Raw genomic sequence first — 17,353 nt, 5'->3', positions numbered from 1 at the left:
ATAAATTTTGTTATGTCCAAACATTATGAGTGAGTGAGTAATATGCCACTTTTAGCAATATTCCAGCAATATATCACGGCAGCTGACACTAGACATGGGCTTCACACATTGTACCAATGTGGGGAATCAAACTAGGCTCTTCGGTGTGACAAGTGAACACTTTAACCACTAGGCTACCCCAGCACCCTTAAACGTTCTGAATCACAGTGGTAAGTATAGATGTCTCATGAACTCACTCATCCATATTTAGATACGACAGTCATGTCATATCGCTAAAGCTTCATCTGCTGCAGACCGCCTCCGTGGTGTAGTGGTTAGAGCGTCAACCCAGAGAGCGGAAGGTCGCGGGTTCGATCCCCGACCGCGTCATACCAAAATACGTTAAAATATGGTACTTGTTGGTCCATGCATGGCGTTCGGCATTAATGGGTACAACAAGGACTGGTCGGCTCGGAGTCAGTATAATGTGTCTGAGTGGGGTATTCATGCTTCACTGCGGCGTGGTATCCCAGTGGGCTAGCACTATAAAACCAGCTTAAGCTGGGCTAGTGCAATACGCACATACACATACACACGCATGCACGTCGTCATATGAGCGAAATATTCTCAAGCACGATGTTAAACCCAATTTCACCTCACCTCACCTCATCTGCTGCAACCTCAGATCTCAGAAATATAATACTTCAGAGTAAAACATCTGATTTAAATGAGGATGTTCATTATTGTGTGACTCATCATTACCTTTTAAAGCAAACATCAGCTCTCTTAAAGCTCACCATAAATCTCTGTTCACCTTCAAAATTGCACTTCCTTTGTAAACAGACTTGAACATAATCCTCAATGTTTCACACTGCCCATAATAACACAAGATGACCTCAACATTGCACATCATTAAAAAATCTCAAAACATTATCTACACATCCTTCAAAACAACTTGAGATCACTGTCATAATTGCACACTCTTCAAAACAACTTCAAAGGATTTCCTTCATAATTTCATCCTTCACAAACTTGATCCACAATGGTTTATCACTCACAGTATCTCACACAGAGATGTAGTTTACCATCTTCAGTTGAGGGGATATACCCTCATAGCTTGTAGCACCATCAATGTGTTTTCTTACACTGGTTAGAAAGATACTGTCCCTCGCTACACTTAATCCCATGTGGAGAAAGTAGTCCTGTTGCTCCAGAAACAATACCATTGTGTATGTTGAACATTCAAACTCCTCCTAACCCAACATCCATGTTGTGTGAGTAATGGTTAAGTTGTGGTCTTTAACAAAAGATTTTCATCTTCTTAGAAGTCATCCAATTGTTGGTAACAGGTATCCTGTATGGATGATGCACAGGTCACAATCACCAGCCTACATCTTCATGGAACGCAGCTCTTCCACAAATGACTTCACTTGCACTTTTACTCCATGAAACCTTCAAACACGTACTAGTAATTAGCATCAAATTCCTCCTGATACACATATCATCTTCTGATAAATCAGAACCACACCACTGCTCTCCCTCTTCTTTCTGGAAGTAATCATGTCTTCCTTTCCGATGATGACTTCATCAAGTATGCAACATGACTCCTCTCAGGAGTATTTCCTCTACCACAAAATGCCACTTCTTCCACTACTTTCTCCAGCAGCACATTCCCCTGACACAGACACAGCTGTTCAGTTGCACCTGCTGTAGACTCCTAGAGCCTTGAAAAGCAAATCCACTGTTGAGCTGGGGTTTATCATACCACAGTCCCATGCAGACCATCTTTAAATCCCTGTTGCTTGAAGTCATCAGCTTCTTGTGTGAAACTGCTTGTCCGACTAACTGATGGTGATCCTTGGATGATGTTTATTTTTGGACAGACAGGACTTGTTTCATCAACATTTTCCTCCTCCTCATCAGAGTCGTAGTACACCACGGGAATCTACAGGGAGCGGAACATGACAAAGTGTATAATGAATTGCATAAATGAAAACAGTTGCTGCTTCGATTTGTCTTCCATGAATTCAAATACATTCTTTCTGAACAAAATATACATCAGTCTTTCAGGGACAAAATTACAAGTTGAAAGTGTTTGAAGCGATAAAGCCAGCTGTATGTCACCAGGCAGAAAATAAACTGCACAGACAAACTAGTGATAGATGCTATGAGTAAAAATCTTTCTTGGGTACAATGGCATGCAATCCACCAAGTCATTAATTCTGAACACCTGATCCAACAAGTTACTTTATACAAAAGCATAAGCTGCAGGAGGCCTTTCTTACTCTGGTTCGGGATGGGGCAACCAAGAGGAATGAGTGAGTATGGTTTTACGCTGCTTTTAGCAATATTGCAGTGACATCATGGCAGGGGATACCAGAAATGGGCTTCACACATTGTACCAATGTGGGGATTCGAACCTGTCGGTATGGCGAGCAAACACTTTAACTACTAGGCTTTCGAACGCTGCTAATTTTGTGCAGTTTATCCTGGATTGAAATTTTTTAGATTTGGCACAATAATTTAGATTTGTCTGAAAATACATAAAGTACCAAGGAGAGAGACCTTGAATTTTCCTTCCAATCCCCATCTCATATAAATTGCTTAGAAATACAGTCTCTACACAGTAACCCCAGAGTTATCTCCCTTCCAATGATCTGATGCTGAGTTGAATATGACTGACAAATTGAAAGGAAGGCTCCACTAAACGTTACCACTTTTCATGAGCAAATAGTAATCCATAAACTGTAAGTTGAACAAATAAGGCCAGGCCAATTTTATTTCTTGTTTTACGGATCCGCCGGTTGTATTTTTTAAAGAATAAGAAAAAAATAAAAATTAATTTTCCCCGCTCATAATATAAAATCCTCATGTTTGTATTGGCCAAAAGTGTAAACTTACCATAAAACCCCTTTTTTTATTGATTTTTGCCCCATACACACTTCATATATTGGCGCAAAAAAAAATACTTTTAGCATTTGAAAGGAATATTACTTTGATTGGGGATTTTTTAAATTTTTTTTTCCTCTCCTGCCTTTAGGTTTTCTGAGGACAAAAATCCGTAAAACAAGAAATAAAATTATTCTGGCCTCATGTATATTACACTGCTTTCAATTTTAGTGGAAACAATGTGAAAGTTAGTGATATTCTTAAATGGTACTTTGCCAGACCACAAAGGAACAGCATACCCGACTGTTGTCAGCGTAAGTGACAGTTTCTGACTTGGGCTTCCCATTTGGTCCTGGGCGATCTCCTTTACTTCCTGACAGTTGATCAGAGTTGTCTGCTCCTGTTGGATCTTCTCTCATGCCTGGTAACAACCTTCTCTCATCTGTAAGCGGTGATGCTTGGGGAGAGAGGGAACTTGGTCGGATTAGATACCTGTGAAAAGGAGAGAAATTAGTTGCAGTCTTTGAAACTGATGCAGGTGGAATTAACAGAAAGAAATTCTCAGTTTTATAGAAAAAGACTGTTGTTTAACGCTGTGATGTTCCAGAGACACAGTCATTGATACTATAAACAATGTCCAACAGGGCACAAAGATATGTCTTCAACAAAGTCAAAGATTTGACCATCCGCATCAGTTTGCTGTCACATACTGAAATCCTAGTAATTTAGACCAATTCCTGCCCAGAATTCCACAGCTGCTACATAACAACCTGTCTTCTTTTTGCTACAGCTATGGTTTATACTTTCAAAACTTGGCCACAAAAACAACTTGAAGTGACCAGTAACTGTATGACCAGGAAAGAAATAGTATTAGTTTGTCTTAACATCTCTGTCAATCTCTCTGGAAAACCTCTGCCTCATTTAATTTTCAGAGATAATTACTTGTGGCAATATTGAGTACCAGCTTCATATCACAGATCAAAAACATCTTCCTTCTCCACTACATATACAATGCCATCTAGTTTTTGGTACAACACCCCACTCCCACAACGTCTTCCACAACTACTTACACAATGTCATCTAGTTGGTGGTACAACACACCACTCCCACAACGTCTTCCACAACTACTTACACAATGTCATCCAGTTCCAACTTGAGATCATAGCTGGGGTTGATGATCACATAGGAGATTGAGTTTCGCTTGTCACTTACTTCATCTGCAACATATCATAGGATGTTAATGCATTTTTCAAGGCAAACACAAAATGTGATCATCCGTGAAACCTTCTGGATTGATTGATTGGTTGTTGTTTAACACCGCACTCTGCAATGTTCCAGCTGTGGCCACAGACTGTAAGTAATCGATACTGGACCAGACAATCCAATGATCAAAAGCATGAGCATCGATTCTGTGCAACTGGGACACAATGACATGTGTCAACCAAGTCAGTGAGCCTGAACACCCGATCCCATTAGTCACCTCTTACATCAAGCATGGGTTACTGAAGATCAATTCTAACCCGGATTTCACTTTGGATATGAAACAGCTTTAGGATTGAGCAGCCAGAATCTTGTTAAAATTATTTAGGTTTACTAAGCTCAGCTAATAATAGTCCCTATGTTAAAGATAAATGCGAATGATAATGTCTTTGGAAGACATATTCAACCAGGAGACAAAGACTAGAAATACGAACCATAATCTTCAATGGGTAGATTTTGCGACTGCATGCGACACTTGACCATCTGGATAATTTCTTGCCTCTCAGGAGTAAGGTGAGCTCCCAGCACCCCCTCTTCCTGGTCGTCTCCCATGCTTAAGGACACCTACAGGTATTGCAGAGTTAGGAGTGAACCATTTCTGTGCTGTATGAGACCCCTAGTCAGTGTGCTTATTTCATGTGGGGATCAATATTTCATCTCATGTTGTTCCAGGGTTAATTTATGTGCTTACTAAATTTATTAGCTTCAATTAAAGCATAAAGGCCTGGTACAATTGCATTGTCCTTAATATCTATATGGAAGTATATAATTTTTTTCAATATACCGATACAAACAAATAAAGGAACACAGAAATTGCAGTCACATTCAATCACAGAGCATGATTATGATATCTAGTGCATCAGAACATTGACAAATACTGGTGCAGTTTATCCAGGATTGAAATGTTTTAGGTTTGGCACAATAATTTAGATTTTGTCTGAAAATACATAAAGCGCCAAGGAGAGAGACCTTGAATTTTCATTCCAATTCCCATCTTGTATAAATTGCCTAGAAATAGTCAGAGGAAAACAGTCTTTACACAGTAACCCCAGAGTTATCTCCCTTCCATTGATCTGTTGCTGAGTTGAATGTGACTGACAAATTGAAAGGAAGGCTCCACTAAACGTTACCACTTTTCATGTGCAAATAGTAATTGAGTAAACTATATATTGCACAAGTGATGTATATTGCACTGCTTTGAATTTTAGTGAAAACAACCTTAAAGTTACTTCAATTCTGTAGCAGAAACACCACAGTTCTGGTGGTGAGCTAATGGGAGACGAATGTCATGGCAACGCTTCCTTTCTAGGTGTTCCTTCATCTTGTATTCTATCAGTACACAATTATGAAATCTATAGTGGGAATGAATCTATAAGACAGTGTAATTAAACGGATAATCTTTCATTTCAAAAGTTCAAACATGACCAAAAAAACAGTTAAAATTTATGCAGACATTTGATAAACAATGTGTTTACATTTTACATTTTCTTTGAAAAATATTTTATTCCAATTCTTCAAAAACAGTTCAACGAAAATATTAAATAGTAGTAATTTATACACACACAATTATTTAAATAATGATATATCATTACTCAGTTCTAATATTTTACATAGAGATTTTCTAAATCGTTAAACAGTCTTCGATGTTAAAACATATATGCATGATGCAAGTTCAGAAACCAGGTTATTAGCTAGCTGAATATAATATTCTTGCTGATTGGTAAATAACATGCTGGCAATGCAATAATCGCAGAGCAAAACACTCCTTTTTTATGTGCGGTCATGATACAAAAGGAGTATGTCATCAAAATAAATTACAAATCTGCATAGCGCACTTTTGAACTATTAACTGCTGCAATGCGTTTAGACCACGATAGACCATCATGTTAATGAAAGTTTCAACCACTGCAGGCGAACTATATTGTAATCTGATATTTTGAAATGGTGCAGTAAATGTTATCTGTCTTTTGAAATCTCCTTACCATTCCTTGTTTTAGCCACATTGTTTTAACCAAGAACAGGAAGTAGATGTAGACATTTTTAAAATGAATGTTGTCAAAACAATGTGAGGCCATAATACACACTGTCACAATGACTCATGGACATGCAACCATGGACATGCAACTGTTAACATTCTTATTTAAAACAACAAAGTCAATATTGTTATTTACTTTTCTTTTAAATCTAAAAAGGCTTTTCAGTTTGCATACTTTGAGAAACATAGATTTGAAAAATAAATAAAAGTTTGTTTCAGCATTATGAAAATTTGGGGGTGAAAATGTTGAACGCATGTTTAATGGTAATAGCCTGGATCCACGCTCGTATTACTATAGTGCCATCCTCGAAAATCTCCAGGGTACTAGTGGAGATTAACAGAACATATTCCCTGGAGATAATCAAGGATGCTATAGTGTTGGCCTGTTGAGATACCATGTAGTTTTAAAATGGCTACCCTACACAGACATAGTATATACTGACACTGAGCCCGTTACTCCATGTTTGACCCTGACGCTGATCACCATTGAGGTTGACAAATACAACACTGGGGACTGAACCATTGATCTGCACTCTTGGCAGACACACTATCCACTACACCACCAAGATGGTCCATGAACCTTTACATTGATGAAACTGATTAACTCTGTAACAAATAATCACAGGATGAAGTGAATGCGATTCTTCTCCATCCATTCATCCTCCTTTCTCTCTGGCTTGACAGAGATTGCAATGCACTATATGAGTGAGTGAGTGAGTGAATTTAGTTTCACGCCGCACTCAGCAATATTCCAGCTATATGGCGGCAGTCTGTAAATAATCGAGTCTGGACCAGACAATCCAGTGATCAACAGCATGAGCATCGATCTCCACAATTGGGATACGATGACATGTGTCAACCAAATCTGCGAGCCTGACCACCCGATCCCGTTAGTCGCCTCTTACGCCCCATATAAACTCAGATTCATTTAAATAGATTCATATATAATACCCATAGGGGCAAAGACAACAGTGCAAACTACTGTCAGGAAATCTCTCTGAGTATAATATATTTAGCTCATGTTGACTGGCTGCTATCTGCTAAATGTCCATAGCTTCCATTGTATTGGCAGTAATGCGTCATGAATTCATAGGCTCAAACAACTCTCATTATTCATTGTTCCTGCAGTGATGGTTACATGAGATTGTTTCAGTAATAAACAGACAGGAGCATTTGATTGGGAAACTCACATTCATCCACAGGCCCTCGTGTCTTTGCAAGGATTAAAGATCAAATTGGTTTTAGATGACCCCAACTCAAAATGCTTCACAGTGCAATAAATCATGACAAGGCCGGACACTTCGGTGTAATACCCACCCACCTGCCCATTGCTATGCTACCATCGCATGCAATCGATTAATACTTAATGTAAACACATTCATGGATGATTGGCCTATCGATCACCACTCATGACACCTTCCAATTCTTTATTGTTATTTCTGCAAGTCGATTGAAAGAAAGCTGATTTTGACCCTCAACCAAACGATCTGGTCACAAATGGATTCTGATTTGTCCAAGTCAGGAGAGATGAAGAAAATTCTAACATTTCCAAGTCAAGAGAGAATGAAATTAAAAATTCCTGCGAATTAATGAAGAATGAGCAGATTTACAAGCACACCAATCAGAGGGCTTGTTTCGACCACACACCCGTCTTGTCATGATTTATTATACTGTGAAGCATTTTGAGTCAGAGGCCATCTCAAAATATTTTCTTTTAATCGTTCATTCTTGCAAAGACACGAGGGTCACACCTGGTGTCATCACAGATTTTCTGTGATACCTTTGTGTTATTTTCAAAACTGTATTGCCTTTCAAGCCGTTGTGGGGACAGTGGGGTAGCTTAGTGGTCAAAGCGTTCGCTCGTCACGCCGACGGCCCGGGTTTGATTCCCCACATGGGTACAATGTGTGAAGCATGTTTCTGGTGTCCCCGCCGTGATATTGCTGGAATATTGCTCAGTCAGTCAGCCAAGCTGTTGTGTAAGAAAATCTGTGAAAGAGACTGTATGTTTTCTGGCGTTGACGAATATAAAACATTAACATGAGAGAAATAAACATTTATTGCTTATAGTCTATTCTCTTACTTTTCCATGAAATCCCAAACTGATTATCAATAACTGCAAAGTTATTTGCCAAGACAGAGTTCTATATTTAAGTGTTCTTAAAAGTTCTGCATTGGATGTTTTATATAGGTCATAAAAATATTGCTCCGAGGCAGACAGACAAAATGTGATTATTTCTAAATATTAGATTACACTTCCTTTAGGCATAGATGGAGAAAATTAGATTGAAATCAGAACAAACAAATGTACAGGGAAAACTGTACAAGTGAACAGCTAAGAAACTGGACTCCCTTTATGTGGTCTGAAAGTTTGAGAGCATAGGAAACAAGAACCTTTCACTTTTAATGTGCCGTTAGGAAATTTATTATTAGATTTTCTTCTAAACCTTTTAAAAAATGTTAGTGGGAGTTTCTTTGCATGTTATTCTTGCATATATATTTTATATTTTCATATTTGTTTCTTGTTTAACACTGAACTCAGCAATGTTCCAGATATATGAGGTGGTCAGTAAAATAATCGAGTCTGGACCAGACAATCCAGTGATCAACAGCATGAGCTCAATCTATGCAATTGGGATAAGATGACAATGTGTCAACCAAGTCAGCGAGCCTGACCACCTGATCCCGTTGGTCGCCTCTTACATTATGTATACATTTTGTAAAAGAGGAACATTATCACTTGACAAATTCATAACAGATGCCTATGATATAGTTGTACTCTTAGTGCTTTTTCAAGTGAGTGAGTGAGTTGGGTTTTACACTGCTTTTAGCAATATTCCAGCAATATCACAGTGGGGACACCAGAAAAGGGCATCACACACTGTACCCATGTGGGCAATTGAACCCGGGCCTTCGGTGTGACGAGCCAACGCTTTAACCACTAGGCTACCCTACTGCCCTCTTTTTAAGGATGATGGAAAGGTTTCTTGTTGATTTTGTTCACAAGAAACATGACTGCAGGACAAAGCATGTGGTTTATTTCATCCAGGAAATACAGAAGAGAATACACACACAGAGTTGTAATTCTGCAAGTTTTTATGTAGCTGATGTTTGTCAGAGGGCAGGGATAAACATCTTTCATTCTGCATACTTATGTGAGGAGGAAATATGACAATTTGTAACGCTCTTACTTGTTATCCTCTCCAGTAATTATCTCTTGCAGTCAACTTACCTGAGGTGGGGTAGTTGCAGTATTATGATTACACAACATACACTTATATCTTTCACTCTTAGCTTTGTATCTGTTCCCATGTCAACCTGAATACAAGCCTGTATTACACAGCAATTTCAATAAATTTGTTTGATGTGGCTGAAAACATTGTTTCCACAGCAAACTTAAAACATGCATGCATCTGACTGGCAGTAATCCACAGCAATTTGAATGCATGCATGCATCTGTTTGGTTTATGTTTCCACAGCATTATGTAAATGAAAGACATCTGATTGGTTAGAGTTTTCACAGCAACCTGTATGCATGCTTTTCATTGACTCATGTTTCAACAGCAATTTCAATCCATGCATCTGATTGGCTTGTGTTTCCAAAGCAACTTCAATCCATGCATCTGATTGGCTTGTGTTTCCACAGCAACCCAAATGCATGCCTTTGATTGGCTTGTGTTTCCAAAGCAACTTCAATCCATGCATCTGATTGGCTTGTGTTTCCACAGCAACCCAAATGCATGCCTTTGATTGGCTTGTGTTACCAAAGCAACTTCAATCCATGCATCTGATTGGCTTGTGTTTCCACTGCAATGTCAATCCATGCATCTGATTGGCTTGTGTTTCCACAGCAACCCAAATGCATGCCTTTGATCTGGCTACTCACTGAGTGAATACGTCCCCTTACTGGTGGAAGTTTCATCTTATTGCCAGTGCGTTGTTTGTTCCTCTAACAAGATACACATGCTATTACAGTCTAGTCTGGGAGTCTAAATAACAGCTGACTTAGGGTAGAAGTAACACCTCCCAATGGACATATAATTGTATTAAGAATTCAACAAACTTATACACCAGTTTTCATGGACTAAGATGAAGATGAATGTATCAGAAATTAAGTGTATGTGGGCACTTATCATATATTGAATTTGCTTGGCACATACACACAAACACAAACTCTCTCTTTCTCTCTCTCTGTCGCTCTCTCTCTCTCTCTCTCTCTCTGTTGCTCCTCTCTCTCTCTGTCGCTCTCTCTTTCTCTCTCTCTCTGCTCTCTCTCTCTCTCTCTCTCCTCTCTCTCTCTCTCTCTGTTGCTCACTCTTCCTCTCTCTCTCTCTCTCTCTGTCGCTCACTCTTCCTCTCTCTCTCTCTCTTTCTCTGTCGCTCACTCTTTCTTCTCTGTCTCTCTCTCTCTCCTCTCTCTCTCTCTCTCTCTCTCTCTGCTGGCTCCTCTTCCTCTCTCTCTGTCTCTCTCTCTCTCCTCTCTCTCTCTCTCTCTCTGTCGCTCTCTCTCTCTTCCTCTCTTCTCTCTCACTCACTCTCTGTCGCTCTTCCTCTCTCTCTCACTCTCTCTCTCTCTGTCGCTCTATCTCTCTCTCTGCGACTCCCTCTTTCTCTCTCTCTCTCTCTCTCTCTCTCACACACACACACACACACCTCTAATAATATTCTAGTACATATACAGTAAACTTCCTTTAACAGAAATTCAAGGACCCCCAATTTTAATGTGTTATAAGCATAGTTTATCTTATGCATTTCGACTAAAAAGTAAAGCAATTGCTGAGACTAAAAATACAGATGTTATATCCGTCATAAGCATGTTCACTACAAATGTAGTTTACTGTATATATGTACTTCAATAGCCCAGCATCAACATCCCTATCCATAAATATAGTTATATTACTCTTACTGCATGCCAAATATTGAAGATATTTATTCAATTATTATGATATGATGCATGTTATGGAACATAGGCAGATATCACATGGGATCACGTGATGAACTCACACACGTATCACACAGAGGGGGATAGGGAGAAACACACTGTATGGAAATATTGGTTTAATTTGTGAGATTAGGGCCAATAAAGGCTTGTTGTCCATCTGGGAAATATCTGTAGAAAAATTACTTCTTAACAATTTATGCAAGGAAACATTTTCAGTGAGACAGATGTAATATTTGTCTTGTTATACTACACTTGTCAGGTAAGAAAAAGATAGAGTTATGAAATATGAAGAGTATAGATAACACTCAAGAAACACTCACGTTACACTTGAAGATAGTAAAGCATACACTTAACATGTACGCTAGTGAGAATATATACACACATATATATGTGGCTGATAGCCAGAGTGATTTCTAGATAAACTCATACAGCACAAAGGCGAAGAAAGCTAGAGCAGAAGGTCTGAATGGTGTAGTTTCTACCATTTTCTTTGATAACTGCCATAACATCTGCCTTAACCCTCAACGTCAGCGAATATATATTTTGCAGTATAAGATTAGAAGCTCAGATGAAATTCATGGATGACAAGAGTTTGAAATGTGTAGCTCTGGTGATGTTCATGAAATGATCCTCAGCAGGGTGCAATTTTCAAATTTGCCTGTTTAGGTTGACTGATGACTTTGTATGAATGAAACTGAGTGAAATATCAACATTAATTGATGACTTTGCTCACAATAAATGTATACTGTTTAATTTGCAGCATGGAAAGTTTGTTCCTGAATGTGTGATCTGCATAAAAGGAGGAGAGGGGACATGTGGAACTATTCGCCTTGCATCACTTGGGGCTGGTTGGCTAGCCTGGATGTTTAAATATAGTTTAAACCAACAATAACCAACTAGTCTAATACTGTATGGATGAAAATCACCTGCAGTTTGGTATTGATGAGTAAGATCTGAATCCTGGTTGAACTAATTGGCAACATAATGTCGTTTGTTCGTCATGCTCAAGGCCTGTGTTCGATTCCCCTCATGGGTACAATTGCTAAAAGTGGTGTAAACCTTATTCACTCACTCACTCACAACCATGGCACTGACTGCCAGTTGCTCCAGTGGTTGTACAGATTATTGGTTCACAACCTGTCTCAAGGAGCAACTCTCCTCACTTGTTCAGTCACAAGAAGACAGTCTGCATTATTTAATGAAAGCATCATGGCCATAATATTAGTGGGTGAGTGAGTTTTGTTTTACACCGTTTTTAACAATATTCCTCAATATCACAGCTGGGGACACCAGAAATGGGCTTCACACATTGTATCCATGTGGGGAATCGAACCCGGGTCTTTGGGGTGATGAGCGAACACTTTAACCACCCTACCACCCCAGCCATAATATTAATACCTATACAACAGATATCTTTCATTAATAATTTTCAACATTTACTGCACTTCATCTGTTTCACAAAGCTCTGCCATTGGTCTGTAATCTGTGCATTATATGCTGTCCCTAAGATCATGGTTTGGCCATGAACTGTAGACCACACAATTAGATCATACATTCTGAATGCTAAATCATCTTCTCAATACAGGTAATAAAGTATGTGTTCAAAGTCTGCAGGTGATGTTACATGTGATCTCACCTTAGGCAAGTGAGTTTGTTCACAATTGTTCACCCAGCAGGAAATGGGTATCCGGTGAAATAAGTAGCGAGACTATTAACCTTCTCGAGGCTACTCTCGCGCCTAACAGTTAGCTTGAGCTATCCGGGGTAATAATGATCAGATTGTGCGCTTTGAGCAGGATATCTAGCCTGGAAAAGGCGTGTTATAAATATTCTCATTTTTATTGTTATCATTAAGTAATGCTGATTTTTCTGGCTCAAAGTAATCCCTTAGAGTGGACCTTTTTAATTTATGTCCATACAGAAACTTTTATTGTAAACATCAGTTTCTGTTTTGAAGGTTAACACATATGGCATAGGGACTGATGCTGGTAGGTTTTGTGATAGACCAGATGTACTTGCCTTTCATTTTGTTTTTATAAAACTTTTGTCACAAAGATTACTATCTCTGGTACATATCACAGGTTGCAATTTTCATTTTGTCTAAAAAATTACATAGGTGGATCCAGAGGGGTGCAGGTGTGCACCCCATCCCCCTTTGTCCTGAAAGTTTGTTAAAAGACCATTGAAACTCTTGTGAAAACAGATGAAAATGAACTGTGCATCCCCCCCCCCCCCTTTCTGAACTGTGCATCCCTCCTTTCTCAAAAAGCTGTATTCGCCCCTTAATTACAAATATTTTCTGTCAGTGTTTTATGTACGAAATTCACATTTTGAATAGACAATTTTTCAAGATCTTTGTTTAAGATGACCGAGGCTATTGTAGAGGAACATAAAGAACATCTAATGTTAATTTTGCAAGGTTGGTACCTAAATCATCCTTGAACAGGGACTATTTATGAATTTTATTAGTGCTATTGACTTGGCGATTAATGAGTTTCATCTGTGTTGGGAAGTACAAAGTATCAAATCGCACCCTGTCAGGTTTAATGAAGATGGACTAAACATGATTGTTTGTGAGGTCTGGTATGTCTATGATGCACTTGATATGATGAGGTGTCCACATTGTACATGTGATCATGCTGGACAACTGTAAAACAGAGGGGGGAGAGGCTGGAGATGTGGGGAGGGGAAGTTAGTGTGTGTGTGTGGTAGGAGGTGTGGGGGGCAGAATAATCAGCTCTTCTTGACTCTTCATGAGGAAATATAACAATCTGCAATTGTAGGTCATTAAGTGCATGCTTATCAAATATTGTGTCAAAAAGAATATTCATGTTTCTTGAAACAATTGTATTTCACAGCAATAGTTTCCTTTACGCTGAAAAATTTGTTTCTGGAAAAGGATCCTTCATTCGTCAAAAAGGATTTGTTTGAAAACTAAAATACTGCACAAAAAGTTGTTGTCAGGATAACATGTTTGAACATTTTATCAAAGATATACCCTGAAGCAGATGTTCTGAAGTACAACAGAGTGAATTATGTATTACCACGCCATGTGGTGGTATACGGAGACAGTCAGGGGACAGAGAGTCGGGGTGTGAATGGGTTGGCAGAGGAAGGATGGATTATTAGTAAGAGCAAGCGCACACAGTATAAATGTATACTTACAAAGGAATTTCTAAACGCGAGATTGAGAGCGGACTGATCCCGACCGAGAGACACATGTTGATGACTGCAGTATAAGGACAGTGTTATATGCAACTCAATAAGCTGTAAATAGCCTATAAAGTTAGCCAAATCGTAGCAAATCTACAAACCAAACAGACTCCAACTGAAATAAAACGTGAGAGGTTTGTGGCAGCATTCAAACATGGTGTTCACAAATGGAATACTTCCACAAAAACTGTGCTATGGGAGTGATGAGTCCGATCTTCCTAGACATGAGAATCAGGGAATTAAAGCACTGCTGATATAGATACCTATTTAAATGACTTTACATCAAGCATTTCATTACACAAAGGGTCGATGTCACAAGTTTCCAGATACTGTATAAGGACTGAGATGAATTTTAACAATCAGGACATGGTTCAGAATATTAATTGTCCTTTGGTTCTTCAGTCTCATCTGTTGTCACATTTTGAATACATTTTATTCATAAAATCCAAAAATGGGAAAAAATAAAATGTTTACAATCATTTTCAATATAAATATATAATTATAATTCAAACCTGTTGAAAATGTATCTTAATAACTTCAAACACAATAACCTCAGAAGAATGAAGAGAAAGAAACTGGATTTATTAATTTAATTTTTGTTTTAAAAGTTCACATTCAAACCTGAAGTATGGAAAATAGTATATGAACAAACAAAAAATTCTAGCCATCCTGTATTAAGAACATTTTTTGAGTGCATCTACAGATGGTAAAGGGGTCATTGCTATGTTTTAAATATTTGTAACAAGAAATTTTCTTTCATTGAGACTGTTGGATTTACAAGGTTTCATTGTATGACTTCAGTATTCTCCCTGATTCTCATGGTTGTAAACAGACTATCTCTGAATCTTTCAGAGTCTATACAAGTCAGCAGAGTCTCAAAAGGCAAAATGTCTGAACCTGTAGACAAAACGCTGCAGGCAAAGTGCAACAACCAGACACAGTGAGCTGGTTAAAAAAACAGAAGAAGATTCCGCTGAGCTGAGTTGGTAAAGAATGGAATCCATGTGTGGAAAACTGTGATGTGAACTAGACTGACTGATGGAAACAGCGAATGGGTGACGAGGATCCAAGAAGTGATATCTGATATGTGATGAGGCTCTGCATCAGATAAAATCTACTCACATTCCCACGGAAAAATGAACGTTGTCTTTTTAGCTAATAAAAGACAGTAAAAAACAGCAGTTATTGTCAGTTGCTGTCTTATATTGGTATTGAAACAAAAAAAAAACATTGACAAGAAGGTTGTGGGTCTAAATCATTCCGATCCATTCCAAGTCCATGTTTATTTCAGCCTGGTTGTCAAGGATACTCAACTCACAAAAGATGAAAGTCAACAAACTGAACAAAGCTCTGAAAACTGCAGGGCCGAGATTTTCCAAGCTCTCTTAGAGCTAAGACAGTCGTAAGTTAATGTTAATGTATGGCACTTATGACTATCTTAGCACTAAGAGAGCTTCGAAAATCTAGGCCCAGATGTTTAGATTCTGTCTTACTAAAAAAAAATTACCTGTCGTACAAATTGTTTACCCTTAACACTAGAGGATGTTAATGAAATATATCACCATTTCTCCTTCGTGGTGCTTAAACTAACAGACAGTCGATATCAGTGAATGTCTAGTGGAGACAAGGGGTACACATACAAATATCACCAGCAACTTGAGAATAGCCATAGGCAGTGTAGACTGCAGGTTTGTCAACACAAGCTGAATCTACCAAGATGTACCGCCCACAACAGCAGACATAAACAGTCAAATGTTAGGGTGTGAAAGCGCCAACCACTGCACACTGTTCACAATGTGTTAGGAGCTGAAACTGCAGCTCATTCCAGTCTATGTGCAGGTGATGGCAGGGTGTGGCAGGGGGCGTGATGGGGTGTGGCAGGGCGTGGCAGCAGTTGGTTGCACAGGGAAGTGTTTAGGAGTCAGGAAATCACCCAAAGGTAGTGTTCCCAGAAAATTAACAAATCAACAATAAGTTCCATTATAAATAATACAGGCACATATGCTAGCCTTAGTTACAAATAGAGTGAGTGAGTGAGTGAGTTTAGTTTTACGCCGCTTTTAGCAATATTCCAGCAATATCACGGCGGGGGACACCAGAAATGGGCTTAACACATTGTGCCCACGTGGGGAATCGAACCCGGGTCTTCGGCGTGACGAGCGAACGCTTTAACCACTAGGCTACCCCACCGCCCCAGGTTACAAATAGAAGTATAAGACAATGAGATTTGCTGTACAACTAGTTTTTTCAGCAACTTTTCAGTTAATGTATTACACCCTTCCATATTAGATCAATGTACCCTTAACCTTTAGGGGTTGAACCCTGAAGTTTGGGTAGGACATAGTGTTTACGACTGACTAATCAATCAATTAACAGGTTTAGATTAACAAATTAAGAACATATCTAATCAATGTTATAAATTCAATGTCCCAATTAAATGTACTACCAATAATACACAGAACACAGAATATTACAAACATACATTCTTTAGCGTTTTTATATACTTAAACAATAAAACCTTTCTGAATATACCAATATATTTATCTACAAACTATAAGGCCAGACCATTTCTTTGTGTTTTACAGATATCCCAGGAAACCCCCAAATTAATAACATAGTTTTTGTTAATTTGTCTTTAGGTTTTTACCCTTCAGGAATAACAAAAACAGAGCATATTTTCAATAAACAAGATTGTTTTACATCTTTAAATTTCAAGATAGGCTCCGTAAAACAAGAAATAAAATTGGCCTGGCCAAAGCATATTCCAGATTTTCTACAGAATATTTGTTGCCTAAACCTGGGTGTAGGAAGTGGGTGGGTTCTTTAAGCCGATCACCTGCACATAGCTGGCCGCTAGGGAGTACATGGGATAAACAGAACTTACTTTCACAGGAGAATGACCCATACCGCTCTATACAGAAAAGAATAAAATTCAGCATGTCAAGAAATTGTTGAAAGTCTAGTTTTACAAGAATGCAGTCATTCAGTAATGTCATGCAAAAGACAATGCAGAAAAATGAACAATCTTCCCACTA

The 17,353-nt window shown here is 38.6% G+C and overlaps 1 protein-coding gene across 1 annotated transcript in view; it reads right to left on the bottom strand.

Moving 5' to 3' along the window:
• Nucleotides 1–651: 651 nt before the first annotated feature.
• Nucleotides 652–17,353, bottom strand: part of LOC124278719 (potassium channel subfamily T member 2-like) — a 266,827-nt gene continuing 250,125 nt past the window's right edge. Inside the window, exons 26-30 of the mRNA XM_046714487.1 lie at nt 15,441–15,473; nt 4,563–4,692; nt 4,001–4,085; nt 3,168–3,360; nt 652–1,924 (exon numbers count right to left, since the gene is read on the bottom strand). Of these exons, the coding sequence (XP_046570443.1) occupies nt 1,739–1,924; nt 3,168–3,360; nt 4,001–4,085; nt 4,563–4,692; nt 15,441–15,473 (627 nt within the window). The 3' untranslated portion in view covers nt 652–1,738. The remainder of the gene's footprint in view (nt 1,925–3,167; nt 3,361–4,000; nt 4,086–4,562; nt 4,693–15,440; nt 15,474–17,353) is intronic.

This window comes from Haliotis rubra, unplaced genomic scaffold, assembly GCF_003918875.1.
Source record: "Haliotis rubra isolate DU_JTF1 unplaced genomic scaffold, ASM391887v1 Scf240, whole genome shotgun sequence".
Taxonomy (NCBI): Eukaryota; Metazoa; Mollusca; class Gastropoda; order Lepetellida; family Haliotidae; genus Haliotis; species Haliotis rubra.
This window is presented reverse-complemented; position numbering and strand designations above follow the sequence as displayed.